Raw genomic sequence first — 17924 nt, 5'->3', positions numbered from 1 at the left:
TGCTCAGTGTGCCAGCAAGGGATAGATCTGAAGGTGCTAAAAGAGAATGGATCCTACTTCGTAATGCTTGACATGACGAAGCAACTGTCCTTCGTTATTGAGAAGACCAAGGAGCTTCTTCACAACAACCTCCTGAAGCTTGCCATGGAATGTAGTACCTTATCAAGCGGAAGTGGTGTCACTGACATAACAACAGGTGAAGCCTATGATGCTCTGCGCAGAAAGACTGGGATGGGGGACAGTGATCTTTCTTTGACTTTTAACACAGACGGCAGTCCTCTCTTCGTGTCATCCAAAACGTCTGTTTGGCCTATTCAATTCACTGTGAATGAGCTCCCTCCAAGCATCCGCTTCAAGCACACCACACTAGCCGGACTTTGGTTCGGAAAAGGCCATCCAAACATGACTGCCTTCCTCGCAAAGTTTGTTGATCAAGTCAAAAGCATGACGCCCGTGATGTGGGAGCATAGCTCTGAGATGCACAGGTCCAGAGCTTATGTGCTCTGCTGCTGTGTCGACGCACCTGCGAGGGCAGCAGTTCAGAACATGGTACTTTTCAACGGCTCGTTTGGATGTCCCTGGTGCCTCATAAGTGGGGAACACCTGGAAGGTATGTATCGGTCTTCTTGCACGTGCACATTGCAGTTCAAACTAAACATTATGTTTTTCTGAGCCTACTGGGTGCAACCTCATAATATATTTTCGTTTATTTTTATTCACAGGAAGCATGCGCTACGTGCCCAAGGAACCACCGGCTCCAAGAACATCTGAGCTTGTGGTCCGAGATATGCAGCTTTCCTTGAGATTGGGGATCACCATAAATGGAATCAAGGGTCCTTCTCCGCTAATGAATCTACCAGGTGTGGCTTTTTCCCTGAATGTCTAAAGAACAGGGTGAGATTATCCAAGGTTCAAGCGATCGAAGCAAACTGTTTCACACTGAGAACAGAAAGTATTAGTCACACAAAATCTTTGTGATTTTGATTCTGTTTTCGAATAGCACAATGCTCCGCACGTTGATCACTTAATTGTGCTAATCTCTTTGGGTTCCGACTGTACTCTGATATGTTACATTCTTACTTTCTGAGATTATGAACTACATACTTTTGTACTCTCAATGCACTGTTGATTTGCAAATGTTCAGTAGCAGATGCTCAGCGAAGATGACCACAGCCGTGCCCCCAATTTCTCCCCAAGGTCTGTTAGCTGATGTTACGACGGGCTACTTGGATGCGCTGTGAATTAATTTTCTAGTTTAAGTTTGCAAGCCAATACTTATTTCAGGCTGCAACAGTGGAAAAATCGGTGATCAGTGGCGCCCAACTGAAAGATGCGAAGTACTTTGCACAAGCATACTGACACAAGCGTGACACAAGTATACTCACACGTAACACTGCTGAGCCACAAGTTTTGTGGTTGCTGTGTAATCTCAAGAGTAAGACAAGACTGTTCCCTTCCTTCCCTCCTTTGCAAAGCTTGGGGAAAAATTCATAGCGCCACGGCAGAGGCAGGGCTAGCATTCTGCCTTCCTATGCTTGTAAGAGTGCCACCTCCCCCCTAATTTTTTTTTTTTTTCTCATAAGCTTAGCCAACAGTGGTCTCTAAGAAAGATGCCGTTGAAACAGACAGTAGAGGCAGTACACACACGCAAATTTCTTCTGAAATTCACGTCCATACTCATTTGTACGAAGCGCTAAGAAGAGCATTTTGTAATGGTTTTCGATGGTAAAACCTGTCAATATTCTCTGATCGGCAATCGACCGTTCAATAAAATTGTACTCTATTTCGGTTTCAGAGAAACCTTTTGGAACACCTAATTGATGTTTTGATTTTCCAATTCACAGAGTAGCTGACCAGCATACTTGCGGAGTTAATATACTAATATTTTTTCTTTCACCGAAAAAGCAGGAGGTACACTAAAAGATTCAATGTCATGAACTGTTACCAGCTATACTCTTGGAATTATTGAACTTGTGATTTGTCAGTTGCATGCTTTTTTGCAGTCCCTAGAGTTAGAAACTGAGAGACATGTAACATTTACTTTCAGGATTTGATCTTGTGGCCGGAGTGAGCGTCGAGTATATGCACGCCGTTCTTCAAGGAGCAGCAAAGCAGTTTACAGAACTGCTGCTTTCTTCATCCAACTCTCAAAAACGGTTCTACATAGGTACGTCGTACAGTACCAAAATGTCTCATTTCCAGTTACAAGTTGGCGCATAAGTTGCTCTTTTCATAATTTGTGGCACCTCTTCGACCTATTTTTACCTTAATGGTGTTTACCAGGCCAATTCCTGACTTGAATCTTTACATACTAGTACTATTCGCGTTTCCTGCTCGTTACTTGCCCACTGAGCAGAAGCAGGGAGTTCTCCAGTGAGGGTCCCCCCTTGTTACTAGCTCCACAGTCCGGGCAAACCTAAAGATGTTGCAAACCTCCCAAGGTTCGAGTTCGAAAGTTTGAAGATATTGAATACTTTGAACCATGCAACCTCGGACTTTCAGTCCGAGATCGCAAGGTACAAATTTTATGGGGTCTGGGTTTCGCACAGTCTCAAATTCATCATCATGCTATTAATCATTTTTATCAGAATATCTTCTAGGTGTAACTCTATATATAGCAGCATTTTCGTCCACTTTGAAGCTGACACAATAGCCATTAGTGGTTGCCAAGGTTTTGCCAAATCTCCAGATCTGGAAAATCAGAATTTTAGCTTAACCTTCAAGAAGATTAGGCATAGATTGGGCAAAATAGAATTGCCAGGCTGGTTGACCGATTTTGATTAGCTCTACAGCTGCTTGTCACATTTTTTAATATGTATCTAAAACTAAGTATATTTACAGATACATATAACAATCGCTAAGCAAAATGTTATCGATACAGGTGTCTTTGTTAGCTGCTCCAAATTTTCAAAAAAATAAAACATGAAATAGGGTAATGTGAGCCCTGAGGCAGTGTTAGTAGCCATGGTGGCTACTAGAAAAAAAGGCGAAATTAGGTAACAATTGTTAGCGACTAACTCAAATGTTATATTAACTTTTCAGTTTTTCACTTGAGTGCACCTAATATGTCTAGAGGATGTAGGCTTGACCTCAATATGGTCTAACGGTGCCATTAAATTTTGATTAAAGAATTTGTGGTAGGCACTATGGGGTCGAGAAATGTCACGGTACTGAGCATCGGACTGAAACAAAGCGGACAATCGCACCGGTAATGTCATCGCTTTGCATGACACTGCTGACGTCCCCTGTGGCGGGGCACGTGAATCGACGTTATTGCAGCCGGCTTCACTTAAACAAGCCAAGCCGGCTGCGATAGCTTCAACCCACGTGCCCGCACCGCAGCTGACATCAGCAGTGTGACACAAAGCAATGAAGTCACCGGCGCTTTTGCTCTCTTAGTTTCAACTTGGCACCGTGTACCAGGGTGACATTTCTCGGCCCTGTAGCGTTCACAAATTTTTAACGAGAATTTGACGGCACGGCTAAACCATTATAAGGTCAAGCTTAGTTCATTAGCTAACTAATTACCCAAATTTGCCTTTTTTCTAGTGGCCACCATGCCCCGGGCCCAATTTACCCTACCTCCCATTTTCTTTTTTTTTTAAATTTTGTTGCAGCTAATAAAAATATTACGTATAGTAATGGTAACAGTGTCATTTTAGCATGTTTATTTACAAAACAACGTTGATTTTCTTCAAAATGGTCACGGCATTCAATTTTAGTTTGTGTTTTGCAAAATCATAGCATGGCTGCCCATCTTTGATGGCCAGAGTGCATCCAATATATGCTTTATGTTATGTCCACTGTATTTTGCTAATTGTCACTCTTTGTACTTGCACGGCGCACTGCACATGCTTGATCTATGGCTTTTGAGACCACCCACAACCACATTTGCAGAAGCTGACAAACATACAGTGCTGTCACCACTTGTTAACATGTAGCGTAAGCTTCTACTTCGCTGTGAAATGGACTTTCTGTACCACGTCGCTTTGGCCATGCCGAAACCAGATCAAACATCGAGCTGACCTGTTGTCTGATATGTGCTTGTTCCTATGTTCGCATAGTCTGCATGCATGAACAGATAGGTACAATTTTTTTCCAAAGCTTAGCCCAATCAAAACAGGTAAAACTGATTTCATTACAGCCTGGCGTTGGAGAAATTCGACTGACCTTCGAGGTTCATTGAACTTTTCAAATTGAAGAGTTTGAAAATTGTCATATTTTTTAGCGTAATGAATTTAAATGTTAGGAAGATTGATTCTCAAATTTCTCAAACCTCTTTAAACCTCAGGGTTTGACTTTTCACTTTTGAACCTCGGGTTTGAGCCTCAAAATTCTGGGGAGGCGAACTTTCATGAATACATTTTCGAGTGGTTGTACTTTGTACACAGCCTCATATATGGTTATTAAAGCAAGATAAATTACTCATGTGCCCAGTCACTTATGTTGCTTACAGGAGCACCATCCTGCGTGGCACGGGTCAACAGCCGCCTCCTCCAGATCAAGCCACCACACTGTGTGACAAGGCTGCCTCGTTCACTCAACGAGCGCAGTTTCTGGAAAGCGTCAGAGTGGAGACTCTGGCTTCTGTTTTACGCTCTTCCTTGCCTCGTGGACATTCTGCCTCTGGAGTATTGGAAACATCTCTCCAAGCTCTCGCAAGCAATACACATCTTGCTACGTGAGACCATCACAGCCGACGAGATCAAGCGTGCAGGTAAGCTTCATACTTTTTTTTCTCCTATTTGCCTCATAAAGGTCTTTTTTTTATACCGTATGACAGTCTCATGGGAGTGTCAAGATCTACCCGCATTGATTAGACAGAATGTTGTGTGTAAAGTCTCAGAGCATGCAAATCAGGTAACTGTGGTAGGAAATCACACCCAAAAATCATCCAATGAGCTGCACGGCATTTGAAATTTCAGTTAATGTTATGCATTCATTTTATAGTCTGAGATTATATCCTGTGCATGCTTCTTTTTTTGTTTTCACAAAAATCTGCTGATCGACTTTGTTGGTCGCTGTGAGGCCTTGTATGGAGTGGCTTCGCTTACGTTCAACGTGCACCAGCTCCTCCACCTGCCAAACTCCGTGCGTCAGTTGGGACCACTTTGGGCGCAATCCGCATTTGTTTTCGAGGGAGGAAACGGAAAGTTGGTGAAGCTGGTCTCTGCAGCTAGAGGACTTCCGGATCAAATCGTAGAGCGAGTCGTAATGACGCAGCAGCTTGAATGCCTTCTGGCAGATAGCAACGTGGCAATCACTGCCAATGAGCGGAGTGTGTGTGAAAGATTTCTTGATTATTCACACATCCAGAATGCCTGCTATGTTGATGAAGCATGCTTGCTAGGACGTGAAAAAGCTGCCATTCTAACAGCTATCGAGGAACGTGCGCTAGAGGTCTACGGTGGGACAGGCACAGTTGGCAGCGCTTTGGAATACCAGCGTTTTGTGTACAAGGGGCAGGTGTTCCATAGCACCGCATACACAAGAGCTTCAAAGAGTGACACCACTGTAGTGTCAACTGCTGATGGGGAGTATTTCAGAATTAAGAGAATTCTCCATGTTGCTGGTCTCGGGTGCACGCTCCTTTGCAGACGGCTGGTGTTACGGGAGACACCACTCTTTCCTGAGCATATAAAGGAATGTTTTCCTTCGCAGGTAGACATCTGTAAGGTGCTGAAACCCGAGGACATTAAGGCCAACTGCCTTTTCATGGTGTTTCCGGCTGACAGCAAGTGCTTTGTGTGTGACATGCCGAACAAAATTGAGAGGGACTAAAGTTCTTTAACATGTATAGAGGGCTTTTTTTTCCTCATTCTTTACAGAATTTAAAAAAGCGTGTGTTGGGTACATAGATTCCGTCTTCTCTGTGTACTTCTGGGGCTCGGCAGACATTAGATGAGTGGATAAACGTCACAATATTTTGACTAGTTAATCAAAATGTGTTGATTGATGTTTTAATTAACAGTTTAATGGGCCACATACACTATCAGTTTTAAAGAGCGCAATGTCTATCTGCCATTTAAGTGATGCGACAGCTCTCTATGCTGTAGATGAGCAATTTAGCCAGTGCAGTGTAACCGCTAGACTCGGGTCTTTAATGTGCATCATGCAATAGTAATACACAAACATGTGCCAGCACGATGCTCATCCAGATCGAAATGGGTAGGGGTTGTGGATAGAACCGAAGAATATTACCGCTTGCATGTGATCGCACATACTTCATTACTTTTCTCTTTCAAACTTAAAATGCATTTGGTGGTGCATGTTTGTGCACTTTTTGGCTTGAGTTTGCTGTGCTGCGCTTGAGCAGACCTCTAAAGAGGGTAATACCTTCTTTTGGGTAATGATGCAGAGTCGTTGCATTTCATGCTTTGTCATTGTTGAACTTCACTGTCATCAACCATGTTCTATTTATGTCCTTTGCTGCTTGTTTTAGATGCTATATTCTGTCAAAATGGTTTTATTGTGTAAAGCATTGCATATTATCAAATGTACTAAAGTGGAAAGAAAAATAAAGCACTGCTGCCTGATTGCACTAAGGGATAAAGACCACTACCGGGTGGTCTGTGTGTCGGGCCCAGACTTAAATAGACCTAAAATTCGGATTTCTGAAGTACAACACTGTAATTTACCATACAAGTTCAGCTAGGTGGTGGAAATTTTATATGTGATAATATTGATGAAACTTGCTCGAGTCAAAAGTTACAAATAAAAACATAAAAAGTTGCATGAGCCGACATGTGGTTAAGCCTTTTCCTCTCAAAGCTAGAAAGCGTTCTGGTCCACTGGAACGTTTTATGAACAAAAACGGGGAACACCAGTAAGATGAGAGCTTTTTCTTTCCCTTGCACTTTTTGTTAAATAAAACGTTTTAATGGCCTACGAGGATGCTTTTTTGGTTTCGGAATGAGTATTCTTGTGTATTCCTTCGTAACTTTTGACTGAGCCAAGTATTTTTTATCACATCACTAATGAAAGCCACGACCTTGCGAAACTAAGGTAGTAAAGTACAGTGCCATAGTTTACAGATCTGATTTTTGCTATAGGTCTCGGACCGACATATGCTGTTATATGAAAGTATTGACGTCGGGTATCTCAAAGGATGGTAATTGACTGAGTGATTTATTTGCACTTAAATTGGTCCGTACACGGCGGTCTGCCAAGCAAAGCAGATAGGCAAAAACCCTTACGCGTGTGTCTCTGCCAGCCTGCTGCTGTGTCCGTTGGGAGTAATACTACCCAGCTTTAGAATTAAGCATTAAAATTATGATGGCGGTGATGATGGAGGTGGTGGTGATGACGATGATGTTGCTGGTGGCGGTGGCAATGGTGATGATTCAAGAGGAGAGGGTGACGGAGTGAAGATCATGATGTCTGCAGATGCGAAGGCATTCGTCTCGCAAATACCTTGCAAAGTTCCCGGGATTCATCGTGTGATGTGGGCAGAGGGCTACGAGAAGCTAATGGGATGGTCAAAAAGTCTCTAATGGCGGCGGGCAGTAGGGATTCGCTGTGACGAACAGTCCTGCCTCGAAGAAGTTCGAGCTGACCTGATCTTCTACCGAGACGCACGGCGGCCGATAGGCGAGTCCCCGAAAGAGATTCATTGAGCAATCGGCACAGCACGCAGACTCGAGAAATCTTTCGTCTCTGATCGAGGGGCCGCCAGCCAAGTTTTCTGAGCCGTGCGTGGTACGGCACGTCAGTCGTGCCAGGGACCAGGCGCAAATTTTGCGGGTTGCACGGCGCTGCACGCTCTACAGTCTCTCAATTAGATGTTGTTGAGGGGGAGACCAAACTGCATGCAGAGCAGTATTCCAATGAAGGCAGGACTAAGGATGTATATTGTGCCTGCAGGACCGCTGGCCCACCTGGCCTTGCGACGCGGGTGATGAGGCCAAGCGTCCTGCAAGACTGCGCGATAATGCCGGCAATATGTGCGGAAAAATCCAAGTTTTGGGAAAACGTGACACCTAAGATAGGCAGGTGGTCTGATGTGCGCAGTGGAGTGCCTGCTACAGTATATACAAGGCAATTGTCTGTTTTTTGCAGTTTGAGAAACGTATCACGGAACTCTTGGATGCGCTCAGGCTTAGGTGTTGTCTCGAGATCCATCTCTCTACATCTTCTAGATGGTTTTGCAAGTGACGTGCGTCAGACTGGGACGAAATTGTCATCGCGATTGATGTATCGTCTGCGTATTGCACTAGGATACACTTGTCATTGCGTGGCATGTCGTTCACGAATATGAGAAAGAGCGTCGGAGCGAGGACAGAGCCCTGTGGCACTCCTGATGACATGACCCTCTCTGTAGAGCGTGCCCCACAGTACACAACTTGTTGGCTGCGATTCTGCAGAAAGCTTGATATCCAGGTGAATAGGAAATCGTGTATGCCTGCGTGTGTAAGCTTCTCAAGCAGGAGGTTAATGTCGAGCATATCAAATGCATTGCTTAGGTCAAGTTGGATTAGATCTCTCATGGTTCGATTATCCATGTGATCACTGATAAAATGGGTAATAGTTGCCAGTGCTGATTCGCAGCTGCGACCTCTTCGAAAGCCATTCTGACTGTCGGAGAGATAGCCGGATTCTTCAACGTGGTTGAGAAGCTGGCTGTTAACTATCCTTTCAAATGTTCGACAGACAATCGAGGTGATTGACACAGGACGGTAATGTTTTGGTTCATTCGTCGGCTTCCTTTTCCCTTGTGTAGCGGAGTGACCAAAGCTCATTGCCACGTTCCTGGCACAGTACTACTGTCGAACAGCCTTTGCAGAATCTGGCAGGTGGTCGGCAGCATTAGCGGACAGAGCCTTTTGAACCACGTCGGCGTGGTTCAAAGTTCCAAGAAAGTAATGCCATTGTGAAATTGCTTTCTAAAAGTAGCCGCCTCGGTGGCTCCGAGGCGAGAGCGTCGGCCTACGGATCCCCATGTGGCGGGTTCGAATCCCGGCCGAGGTGCCCGCAATCTGACGGAGGCTTATTGTGGAGAAGACGCCGTGTAACCGAGCTTTCGGTTGCACGTCAAAAGATCCCCAGGTGGTCGAAATTAATCCTCAGTCCTCCGCTGGGGCGTGCCAGATGCCCGTCGTTGGTTTGGCACGTAAAACCCCCAAATTTTTGACTTTCTAAAAGTAATGTAAATTGCAATGAATTACTTTTTGTCCAGTAGTTCTAATTGTAATTACCTTATTTCGGACAAAGGTATAGTTTTGCTTGTTTAGACCACAGCTCTGGGAAGCTGGAGCAAAAGGCGGCAAACGTTGTAACTATAATTAAATTACATTTATGAAGTAATTTACCAAAGTGTGCTGCTAGGCAGATTATAAAACAACCTTTCTTCGGTATATATACACGATTTTGAATAGTTCAACTGCCTGTTAGAGGAGCTCGATTTCCAATTTGAACAGTTTGACTACCAGTTTGAGCAGTTAGCTACCAGTTTGATCAGTTCCACCACAATGCTCTGCTACAAGTTTGAAAAACAGTTTGATTATCAGTGTAACCAGTTCAGTCACCATTTTGAACAGTTTGAATACCAGTAGGACCAGTTCTGCTACCACTTTCACCTGTCTAGCACTCAGTTTAGCCTGTTTGGCAAGTTCAGCTGCCTGTTTCCCCAGTTTGGCAAGTTTTGCTTCCCATTTGGCAAGTTCCGCTGCCCGTTTTGCAATTTTGCTTCCTTTTTGGCAAGTTTAGCAGCCTGTTTGGCCAGTTTTGTTTCCTGTTTAGCCAGTTCGGGAACCTGTTTGGCAGGTTTGGCTGCCTGTTTGGCAAGTTTGTCTGCATGGTTGGCAAGTCTGGCTGCCTGTTTGGCAGGTTAAGGTGCCAGTTTGGCTTGTTAATGTTCCAATTCGGCCAGTTTGTTTTCTTATATCGCCAGTTTAATCAGTTCGATTTCCATTTTGCCCAGTTCAAATTCGGGTATGCCGGGTTGAGAATCATACTGTTTTTTTCAATAGGGTCGCTGGTGTGATCTTATTCTGATTTCGTTACATCTTGCTTTTTCATCTTGGCACACTTCTAGACGACCTTCTACACGTTGCACTCCTTGTCGACATGTCGCTGGTGTTAGAGACAAATCTGAAGTCGCTGTTTGCTCACTCCTTGGTGCACATATTTCATGTTCAACATCAGGTATCTGAAGGAGGCGCCATGGAACCCTGGAGTTTGTTTAGAGGTACCTCAACATACTGTATTCAAGTGTCGTTTTGTGTGTTATAGTTTCCTACAAGACCAAATTGCACTTTGTTCGTAATATACCCTATAACTGTTCACAACAATTAAAGTTGCTATGAAACATTGGCCACGAGAGGTGACTCGGCCAACGCAGCCTGAAAATTCCTCGCATAATTTTCTTCATGGGTCATTTTGGACATTGACAAATTTTCTTGTGAATAATGAGTGTTATGCACATGTGTTCTACTTTTCGTACAGGTACTTCAGTTAGATAAACCCCAGCAAAGGCAGCAAGACCATCTCATGGGGTCACACCAATCATGACTGCATTCCTGCTCGAGTCCCGAGTCTTGTCACCAAACTTCACTGAACATAATGGTACATTCCATTTCCTTAACTTTTTCTTCTGAAATGTGTTATTTTTTTTATTGTTGCTTTTTTCTATTGAAAAAAGGGTAGTACAACATTTAAACACCCAATGTTTTTTTTTCTTTTTGTAAAATGTGTAGTACATTGTTTAAACACCCAAGCGTTCATAAATGGTCTCTGTACCAGACAATAGGGTGTCTTATACTGTGTTTCATACTTAGCGTGCAACGCTGTCAAAGGTACTAAAGTGGTGCGCATGAAAAAATAGAAAAAGTGTTACTCCGCGCGTTTCGTGGACGAGTGGTAGAAGGCGCTGCTCTGGCGATATTGACGTCTCGGTGGCCGTGGTTCAAACCCATTTTACGCGCAAAGTTTTTTTTTTTTTTTCTTTTTTAGACATACTTTTTCTGCAAGATTGTGCGCATTGACGAAGTGCATATTTCAGTTCCTCCTTCTTGATTTTTATTTATAAGTCGCCGAGAGGCCAGATTTCTACCATCTGGTCTGCCGCTTTGCAAGTGTTATTTGCCTCCAGCACCGAGTTATATTTTTCTTTCGTGCAGCGTGGAATGAGGAATCGTCCTGATAGCGGCCTTGTCCCAAAATTTATAATGAAACATTAACGACAATAGTTGTGACCTGTACAGTTTATTTTGAAATAGCTGTCAAGGGTAGGAGTCTCCCTCTCGGAGCACTTGCAATGCACCTTCAGGCGAATGGCGTTCTGTGTGAACTCGTCATGCTTGACGGTCCCCGTGCTAGAAACTTTCTTGTTGCGAGGTCTTTGCTTCGGGGACGCCAACTTGCCAGATAGGCACTGTGCCTTGCACTTCGCGACAGTACAGGGCACACTCCAGTGTCGTTACTGGCCGTCTCCAGGACATCACGACCGAATTCTTTGGGGAATGCGTTCTTATACTCCCGTACACATTGGCAATCATCTGCTTGCACTCTTTCAAGATTTTCGCACAACGAATCTTCGAAAACATCCGAGCAGGAAAGGTACTTGAGCTTGCTGCGTAAGACGCCATCTTCTCAAAACCAGCCAGTGCCACACAACCCGAAAACCCACAGCGGCTGCCACACGGATGAACACGAAAACAATTTAAGGTGGTTCACATTATCTTTTCCTTTTTCTTGAAAAACATTTGTGCTCCGTTGAAATCATAACGCCAATATCAGTTACTAGCCCCGAGGAGGCACATTTTCCGACTTTTTAAAATTTTTCTGCAGGGGACGCACTATCTTATGGGGCGAACGTAGGCACGGTCAGCAATGCAAACCGGTGCGCTAGCTTTGACTGCGTTGCACTGTATGTATGAAACAGAGTATAGGATCGCTTCAGACGGGGCAACCTTTCCAGCAATTTTGGGGCTGCTGGCGGCTTGTTCCCTAGTTTTCCCTAGATCGACACGAATTGCTGAGATTGGGTCCGGCTCGAAGCGGACGAGCAACTCTGTCTACTCGGAGATGTGTGAAGCGGCAGCAGCCAATCAGGAATGCAATATTTTCACGTGACACCCCTGTGGTCGTGATGATGAGAACTGAGGACTTAGTTCTGGTTTGAAATGGGTCATTTTTGAAAATAAACTGTTTCGAAAAGACGAGTTAGTATTCTCAGCCCAATTTAAAGATATAAAAACATGTTTTTAGGATATAACTGTGTCTAAATACTCTAAGAAAAATAAAATTTCATGATGATGATGGCAAGTCGTAGCAATTCGGTTGCTGCATGTGAACGCGGGCGGCCCGTGTTGCTGGTGTTGCGACATGAAGTTGCTGGGCGAAATTGTTCCGTCTGAAGCGGGCTTTAAGGAACTGAATTCAAGGGCCGTGGAGCTCTGGGGGCAAGCCCACCTGGAAACATTTTTTTTTCTTTTTTGCCTTCTTTAGTATTTAAATACATATATATATATACATATATACTTTTTTTAAGTTTTAACATATAGATGCATAATTTACACACTAATTCATTTTCAGAAGCGCTTTTATTCACACTCTGTGGCTTTCTAGTGCTTCCAGTAGCTTCTCGGTGAGCTAATGCCAGCTCTGCAAAGGGAGAGGGATCTTCCCACGCTTTGCAGGCTGTAAAGCTGTGGCTTGCACAGCTCTAGTGTGCCACACCTCGCTCACTGGCTCCATCGCGAAGCATAGGTGCTTCATGAGTCCCGCCACACCGTAAGCCCAAAAAATGGTTGGGTGACAAACCTGGGACCATTTGTCACTGCACTCAGCTATGGTATGGTGGCATGGTCGGGTCATGAAGCAGGGGTACAGCTTGGAAATGCTGATCTTCATGACATTTTAAACACATTTTTTATTACTTCTGTGTCGAATTGTCAGCATTCTAAAGGTGAGAAAGCAAGCAGCAGCGACAGCAAGAAAAGAAAAATTCAAGACCGCTTTCACCAAGAATCAATTACGAGCACTAGAAAGGCATGGAGTGTAATTAAAACGCTTCTAAAGGTGAATTAGCGTATCAATTAAGTACTTGTGTCTCAAAAATACAAAAAAATACAATGTAAATATAGTTATAAGGATAAAAATATACACCAGGAGGACTTAAACCAAAACTACAGTTTGTAAGTTTGAAATTTGACACCTTAAACCACTTGGCCACCACCCAATTTTATTTCCAGGTTGTTCATCGAGGTATATGAATTTTGTTTGCAGCTGTCGGCTGCAAGAGAGATTGCCTTATTTTCATTTACTTTACTATTCCCACCAAATATGACAAGTGATAGAGAATAGAACCTCATTTGGTTGGCCGAGGAACTGTGCTTGCATCAAGGCATACTAGCCTGTCCTGCTGGGTTCATATTTTGTTTCATCACCTGTTTAGGATTCTGTTATCATCAAAAGAAGAAAAGAAAACTGACTAATTCTGACTTATTCTGGTGTGCAGGTACCCTTGGCAGTAAACTCTGCTAAATGGGGCAAAATATAGATACTTTTTTTAGCAAATATGCATCGTTTTAGCAAAATGAGCTACACTATTTGACTAACGTGAAACAGAACGAGCCTCTCCAATTGCGTCTTTTTTCATCTCTCGCAGACACTATTTCCTGCTTTTTGTGGTTTGTTTCAGACTTTTGTATTCTGTCCGGCCAAAGCATCTGTGTTACACTAAGACTGGGTTCTTTAGGATATTTACAGGTATTCTTCGCAGCAAATGGCTTCCAATCAGGAACACGAGTTTGTTTTCGGCCACCGAGAGCAAGTATTTTCAAGGTGAGCTATTGCCCGCCTATATGAGTTTTGTATTTCATTCCTCTTGAATACCATAACCTATGTGTAGTGGTCTTGCATTAGTATTTTGTTGTCTCTCTTCTGCAAAAACACCCAAGTTTGACTAAGACCGGGTTTTTTCTTATACATGCAGGTCTTGGTGGCAAGCACCAGCCAATCAAGGCCAGAAGCTTGCTCTTTGCCGCGCATGGCAAGTGTTTTCAAGGTGAGTGATTGACGCCTATCGGAGTTGCGCGTTTCATTTTTCACAGACACTTTATGTCCTGTCTTTATAGTGGTTTTGTGTCAGGCTTTTGTTTCTCTGTCCGGTCAAAGCATCTGTGTTAGACTAAGACTCGGTTCTTTAGGATATCTGCAGGGATTCTTTGCAGCAAATGGCTGCCAATCAGGAACACGTGTCTGTTCTCGGCCACTAAGAGCAAGTATTTTCAAGGTGAGCTATCCCCACCTATATCAGTTTTGTGTTTCATTCCTTTTGGATGTCATTTCCTATGTGTAGTGGTCTTGCACTAGTATTTTGTTGTCTCTCTTCTGCAAAAGCACCCAAGTTTAATTAAGACCGGGTTCTTTCTTATACATGCAGGTCTTGGTGGCAAGAACCAGCCAATCAAGGCCAGAAGTTTGTTTTTTGCCGCGCATGGCAAGTGTTTTCAAGGTGAGTGATTGATGTCTATCTGAGTTGTTTGTTTCATTCCTCACAGACACTCTATTTCCTGTCTGTATAGTGGTCTTTTTCAGGCTTTTGTGTATCTGTCCGGCCAAAGCATCTGTGTTAGACTAATCTTTAGGATATGTGCAGCAATTCTTGGCAGCAACTGGCTGCCAATCAGGAACACGAGTTTGTTCTCGGCCACCAAAAGCAAGTATTTTCAAGGCGAGCTATTGCCCGCCTATATGAGTTTCAGCATTCATCAAGGAGCGCAAAATCAAAGCCCGGGGTTTGGCTATTGCAAAAATGTTGACTCGGAAGCGCATAGGGAGGAAGCTTTATAAAAGTATCCACCTGCTTCTACAAGACAAACCAAAACTAAGAATGTGGGTTCCAGTTGAAAAAAAAACGAAAAAACATTGTCAGCCCGAATTAACTCGGGGGCGGCAGAGAGCAAACAAGCCAAGGTACGAGTATGCTTGGTTCAGGCGTTTGTAGGGTTGGTAGATGACTCAATGTTTTCTAAAAAAAATATTTTTATTTCTAAAAGTGTGGTGGTCGAATATTCAGGGATGGGCATTGAGTTGGGATGTTAAGGTAAAAATTTCATCCACATGCCGGGATTCATGTGCCTTGTCCCCCTAGCGAGGGGGACAAGGCCTTCAAAATTTTGGGTTCGCAAAAGGGGTGCGTCAGTATTGACGTCTCATTTTACATCATGCGTCTCAATTTAAAACGCACTATAAATGACATGCCTGAGATTCGTTTGGGTGTACTTCCTCTCAGCAAGTATATGGTTCTGTCTCAAAAAGGTCTAATCTGATGTTGACTGCTCCTCAGGTCTCCACCGACGATTCATCAGGAAGGGACCCAACCGGGACACTAGGGAGGAACGGCTTAAGCAAGGGAGGCTACATATACGACAGCTTCTTGCGGACAAGAAACGAAAATAGATAGATGGTGGGTGTTTCATTTGCTATGCCTTTTGGCGTACACATTATATTTGTTATGTTTCAAGATTCCTGCAGAGTTCGGTTTCAACTATCAGTGATGTGATTGCTGCGCCAATTGCGCCAAACTGCGCCAAGGGGCTAACTCTGCTACATCCTGCTACATTTCGCCAAAATATGGCTAATCTGCGCCAAGCCTGCGCCAAAGGACCAATTTTGGTCGCTTTTCAAACACGAAACTAAACTGACAACCGTAATTGAGCATGCGTGAGCTAAGTGGCACAAGACGCCGCCCGACACAAAATACCCTGCGTCAATCGTCTATTTGGTCTGGCATGATTTTTTTTTTTTTTTTTTTGCCGTTATGGTGTACTAGAGCTGTCTCGTATTTCGCGCTCTCGTCGTCTCGGGAATCTCGTCTCGCATCTTTTTTCGTTTTTTTTTTTGTTTTTTTTTTACTTTTTAGCAATAGAAGCGGGCGTGTGCGGACGCTCCGACGTTAGTGTGCCGGGTTCCAGACATGCCGTCATGCTGTGAAACAAGACCATGTTTTTGCGCGGCGAGAGTTACTTTGTGAGCTGAAGCGCTCGCGCGACCACAGTCGCCGTGGTCGCGCGACGTCGTGTGTTGCCATCCCCACGTCGCTGCAGATATGGCGCTTTCTAAATTGAAACGCATCGACATTCCTGCTCTTGTTTAAATCATACGCTGCTACAAAAATCCCTCTTTAACTCGATGACTGCTTTGCGAAGTTTTGCTTACCGCGAAAGCAGGTTGATCACGAGAAGTGAGCTAAAGCAAAGAAGGCAATGTCTGCACGCTGAACCCGCACACCGCTCTCGTTTGTTTCGAGTTCAGTCGTTGCACAAACCGCTCCAAGAACTTTTTGAGCCTGACTCGCAATGTCTTGCATCGATACGCTCAGGTTCTTTTTTTCTGTGTGTATAGCCTGTACCTCGCCTGCCGGCCTGGCAAGCACGCGCCGCTGGACTGTTTATTGTCGTATGCTGGACAGTTACATTTCGCATACTATTTTGGGAGCCAGTTGGCGACGGAGCGGAGTGGCATGGTTACGGTTTCGGTCGAACAGCCGCTGTCTCCGCTCGCGCGACGAAGCACGTGTAGCTGCAAGCCTGTCGAAGTTGCCCACACGTGCATGTGAACATGATTGCACGAGAGGCACCAGCCGGGACGCTTGCAATCCATTGTTTTATGTTTGCTTACTTTTTATAAAAATTTGCACGTCGGAAACCAGTAAAACAATAGGAAGTGTTTTTTTTTCGAAATTGCTTGGCAACGCCTACACCACTGTATGCTTGTGGGATGTCTCAGCAGCAAAAACACAAGCAGCGAATTTCGCCTCAACACGTCACATCACAACACAACAAAAAGTGCCCTTCGTTTGTCCAGCACTTAAATACTGTGAACGACTAAATTTCCGCGAGGACCTAATTTTCGCGAATTTTGTGAATCGCCTACAATTCGCGAAAAATACGTCCCGCGAACAATTCGGGCAATATGTGAACGCTACGGAAGCTACACTCGATTCGCGAAAATTAGAACACGCGAATAATTTCAAATTTTCAGCTTTGGCCCCATTCGAGAAAATTTGAGTCCGCGAAAATTAAGTCGTTTACAGTATTTATTTTTCTAAGAATATATGCTTCAAAAGTCACTTTTTCTGATCCGAAACGCTCTTTTGGCCGCTCCAAAAGCCACTTTTGCTGCTCGAAACACTCTCTTGCCTGCTCCAAAGGTTACATTTGCTGCTCCAAAACACTGTTTTGGCTGCTCCAAAAGGTGCTCCAAAATGGCTTAGGCCAATCACATCACTGAACTATTGTAAAATACCGAGCATGCGGCCAGGTCGCAGAAGCGCCTACCCTCTGATTCGGAACGATCCGCAAATAAGCAAAGAGCATACCAGACACCCATCCACCTGTTTTGAGCCGTGCTCAAAATATTGAATGAGCACATCAAGCGCCAGGTGCTGTGGCGTCTGCCACAATAGCGCCAGTCGCAGAGCTGAGAGATCCGTGACTGGCGCAAGCCATGGCATGGCCTTTGGGAACCAGGGAATCGAGATTAAAGAAGTAGCGCAGAAATTGGAGGCGAGTGGTGAAGGTGAGCAGAGTTAACAGAAAACAAGGATGAAGGGAGTTCCGTCGCATGAGGCATCTGTGTCCCGTGCATGTAATTTTGAGTGTGCTGTAGGTGGCTACCCAAAAAAATTGTTACTTGGACGTAACTAATCGCAAATCTCTCTTGCAGTTTCCATGGCCCACAAGCCAGCCGGCGCCAGTTCGTTCTCGTTCAAAGGTGAGGATTCTAGATTTTCTAGATTGCTCTGAAGCAGCAATACTGAAGCCAGACAAGCGGTACGGCATATTTAATTGACAGAACGACTGGGGACGCTTTCACTGAAGCTTGTTTTGCTGCAATACACGTGTGTATTGCAGCAAAACAAGCTTCAGTGAAAGCGTCCCTACTCGTTCTGAGCTCCGTCAATTAAAGGTGCTGTA

At 44.3% G+C, this 17924-nt stretch overlaps 1 protein-coding gene across 1 annotated transcript; it reads left to right on the top strand.

The window, feature by feature from the left end:
• Nucleotides 1–185: 185 nt before the first annotated feature.
• Nucleotides 186–4950, top strand: LOC115313031. The gene is made up of 4 exons (XM_040211512.3): nt 186–610; nt 723–860; nt 2048–2167; nt 4457–4950. The coding sequence occupies exons 1-4, from the start codon at nt 232–234 to the stop codon at nt 4915–4917; spliced, it is 1098 nt and encodes a 365-aa protein (XP_040067446.1). The 5' UTR covers nt 186–231; the 3' UTR covers nt 4918–4950.
• The last annotated feature ends 12974 nt before the right edge of the window (nt 4951–17924 follow it).

The sequence above is a fragment of the Ixodes scapularis genome, unplaced genomic scaffold (assembly GCF_016920785.2).
Source record: "Ixodes scapularis isolate PalLabHiFi unplaced genomic scaffold, ASM1692078v2 PGA_scaffold2__306_contigs__length_199485367, whole genome shotgun sequence".
Taxonomy (NCBI): Eukaryota; Metazoa; Arthropoda; class Arachnida; order Ixodida; family Ixodidae; genus Ixodes; species Ixodes scapularis.
This window is presented reverse-complemented; position numbering and strand designations above follow the sequence as displayed.

What these genes read in the sequence shown, in the direction of transcription:
- LOC115313031 (XM_040211512.3), top strand. Translation starts at nt 232, where the DNA reads ATGGGGGACAGTGATCTTTCTTTGACTTTTAACACAGACGGCAGTCCT. An exon ending in TCCGCTAATGAATCTACCAG is followed by an intron (nt 861 to 2,047) that starts GTGTGGCTTTTT and finishes ATTTACTTTCAG; the next exon opens with GATTTGATCTTGTGGCCGGA. An exon ending in TCAAAAACGGTTCTACATAG is followed by an intron (nt 2,168 to 4,456) that starts GTACGTCGTACA and finishes TGTTGCTTACAG; the next exon opens with GAGCACCATCCTGCGTGGCA.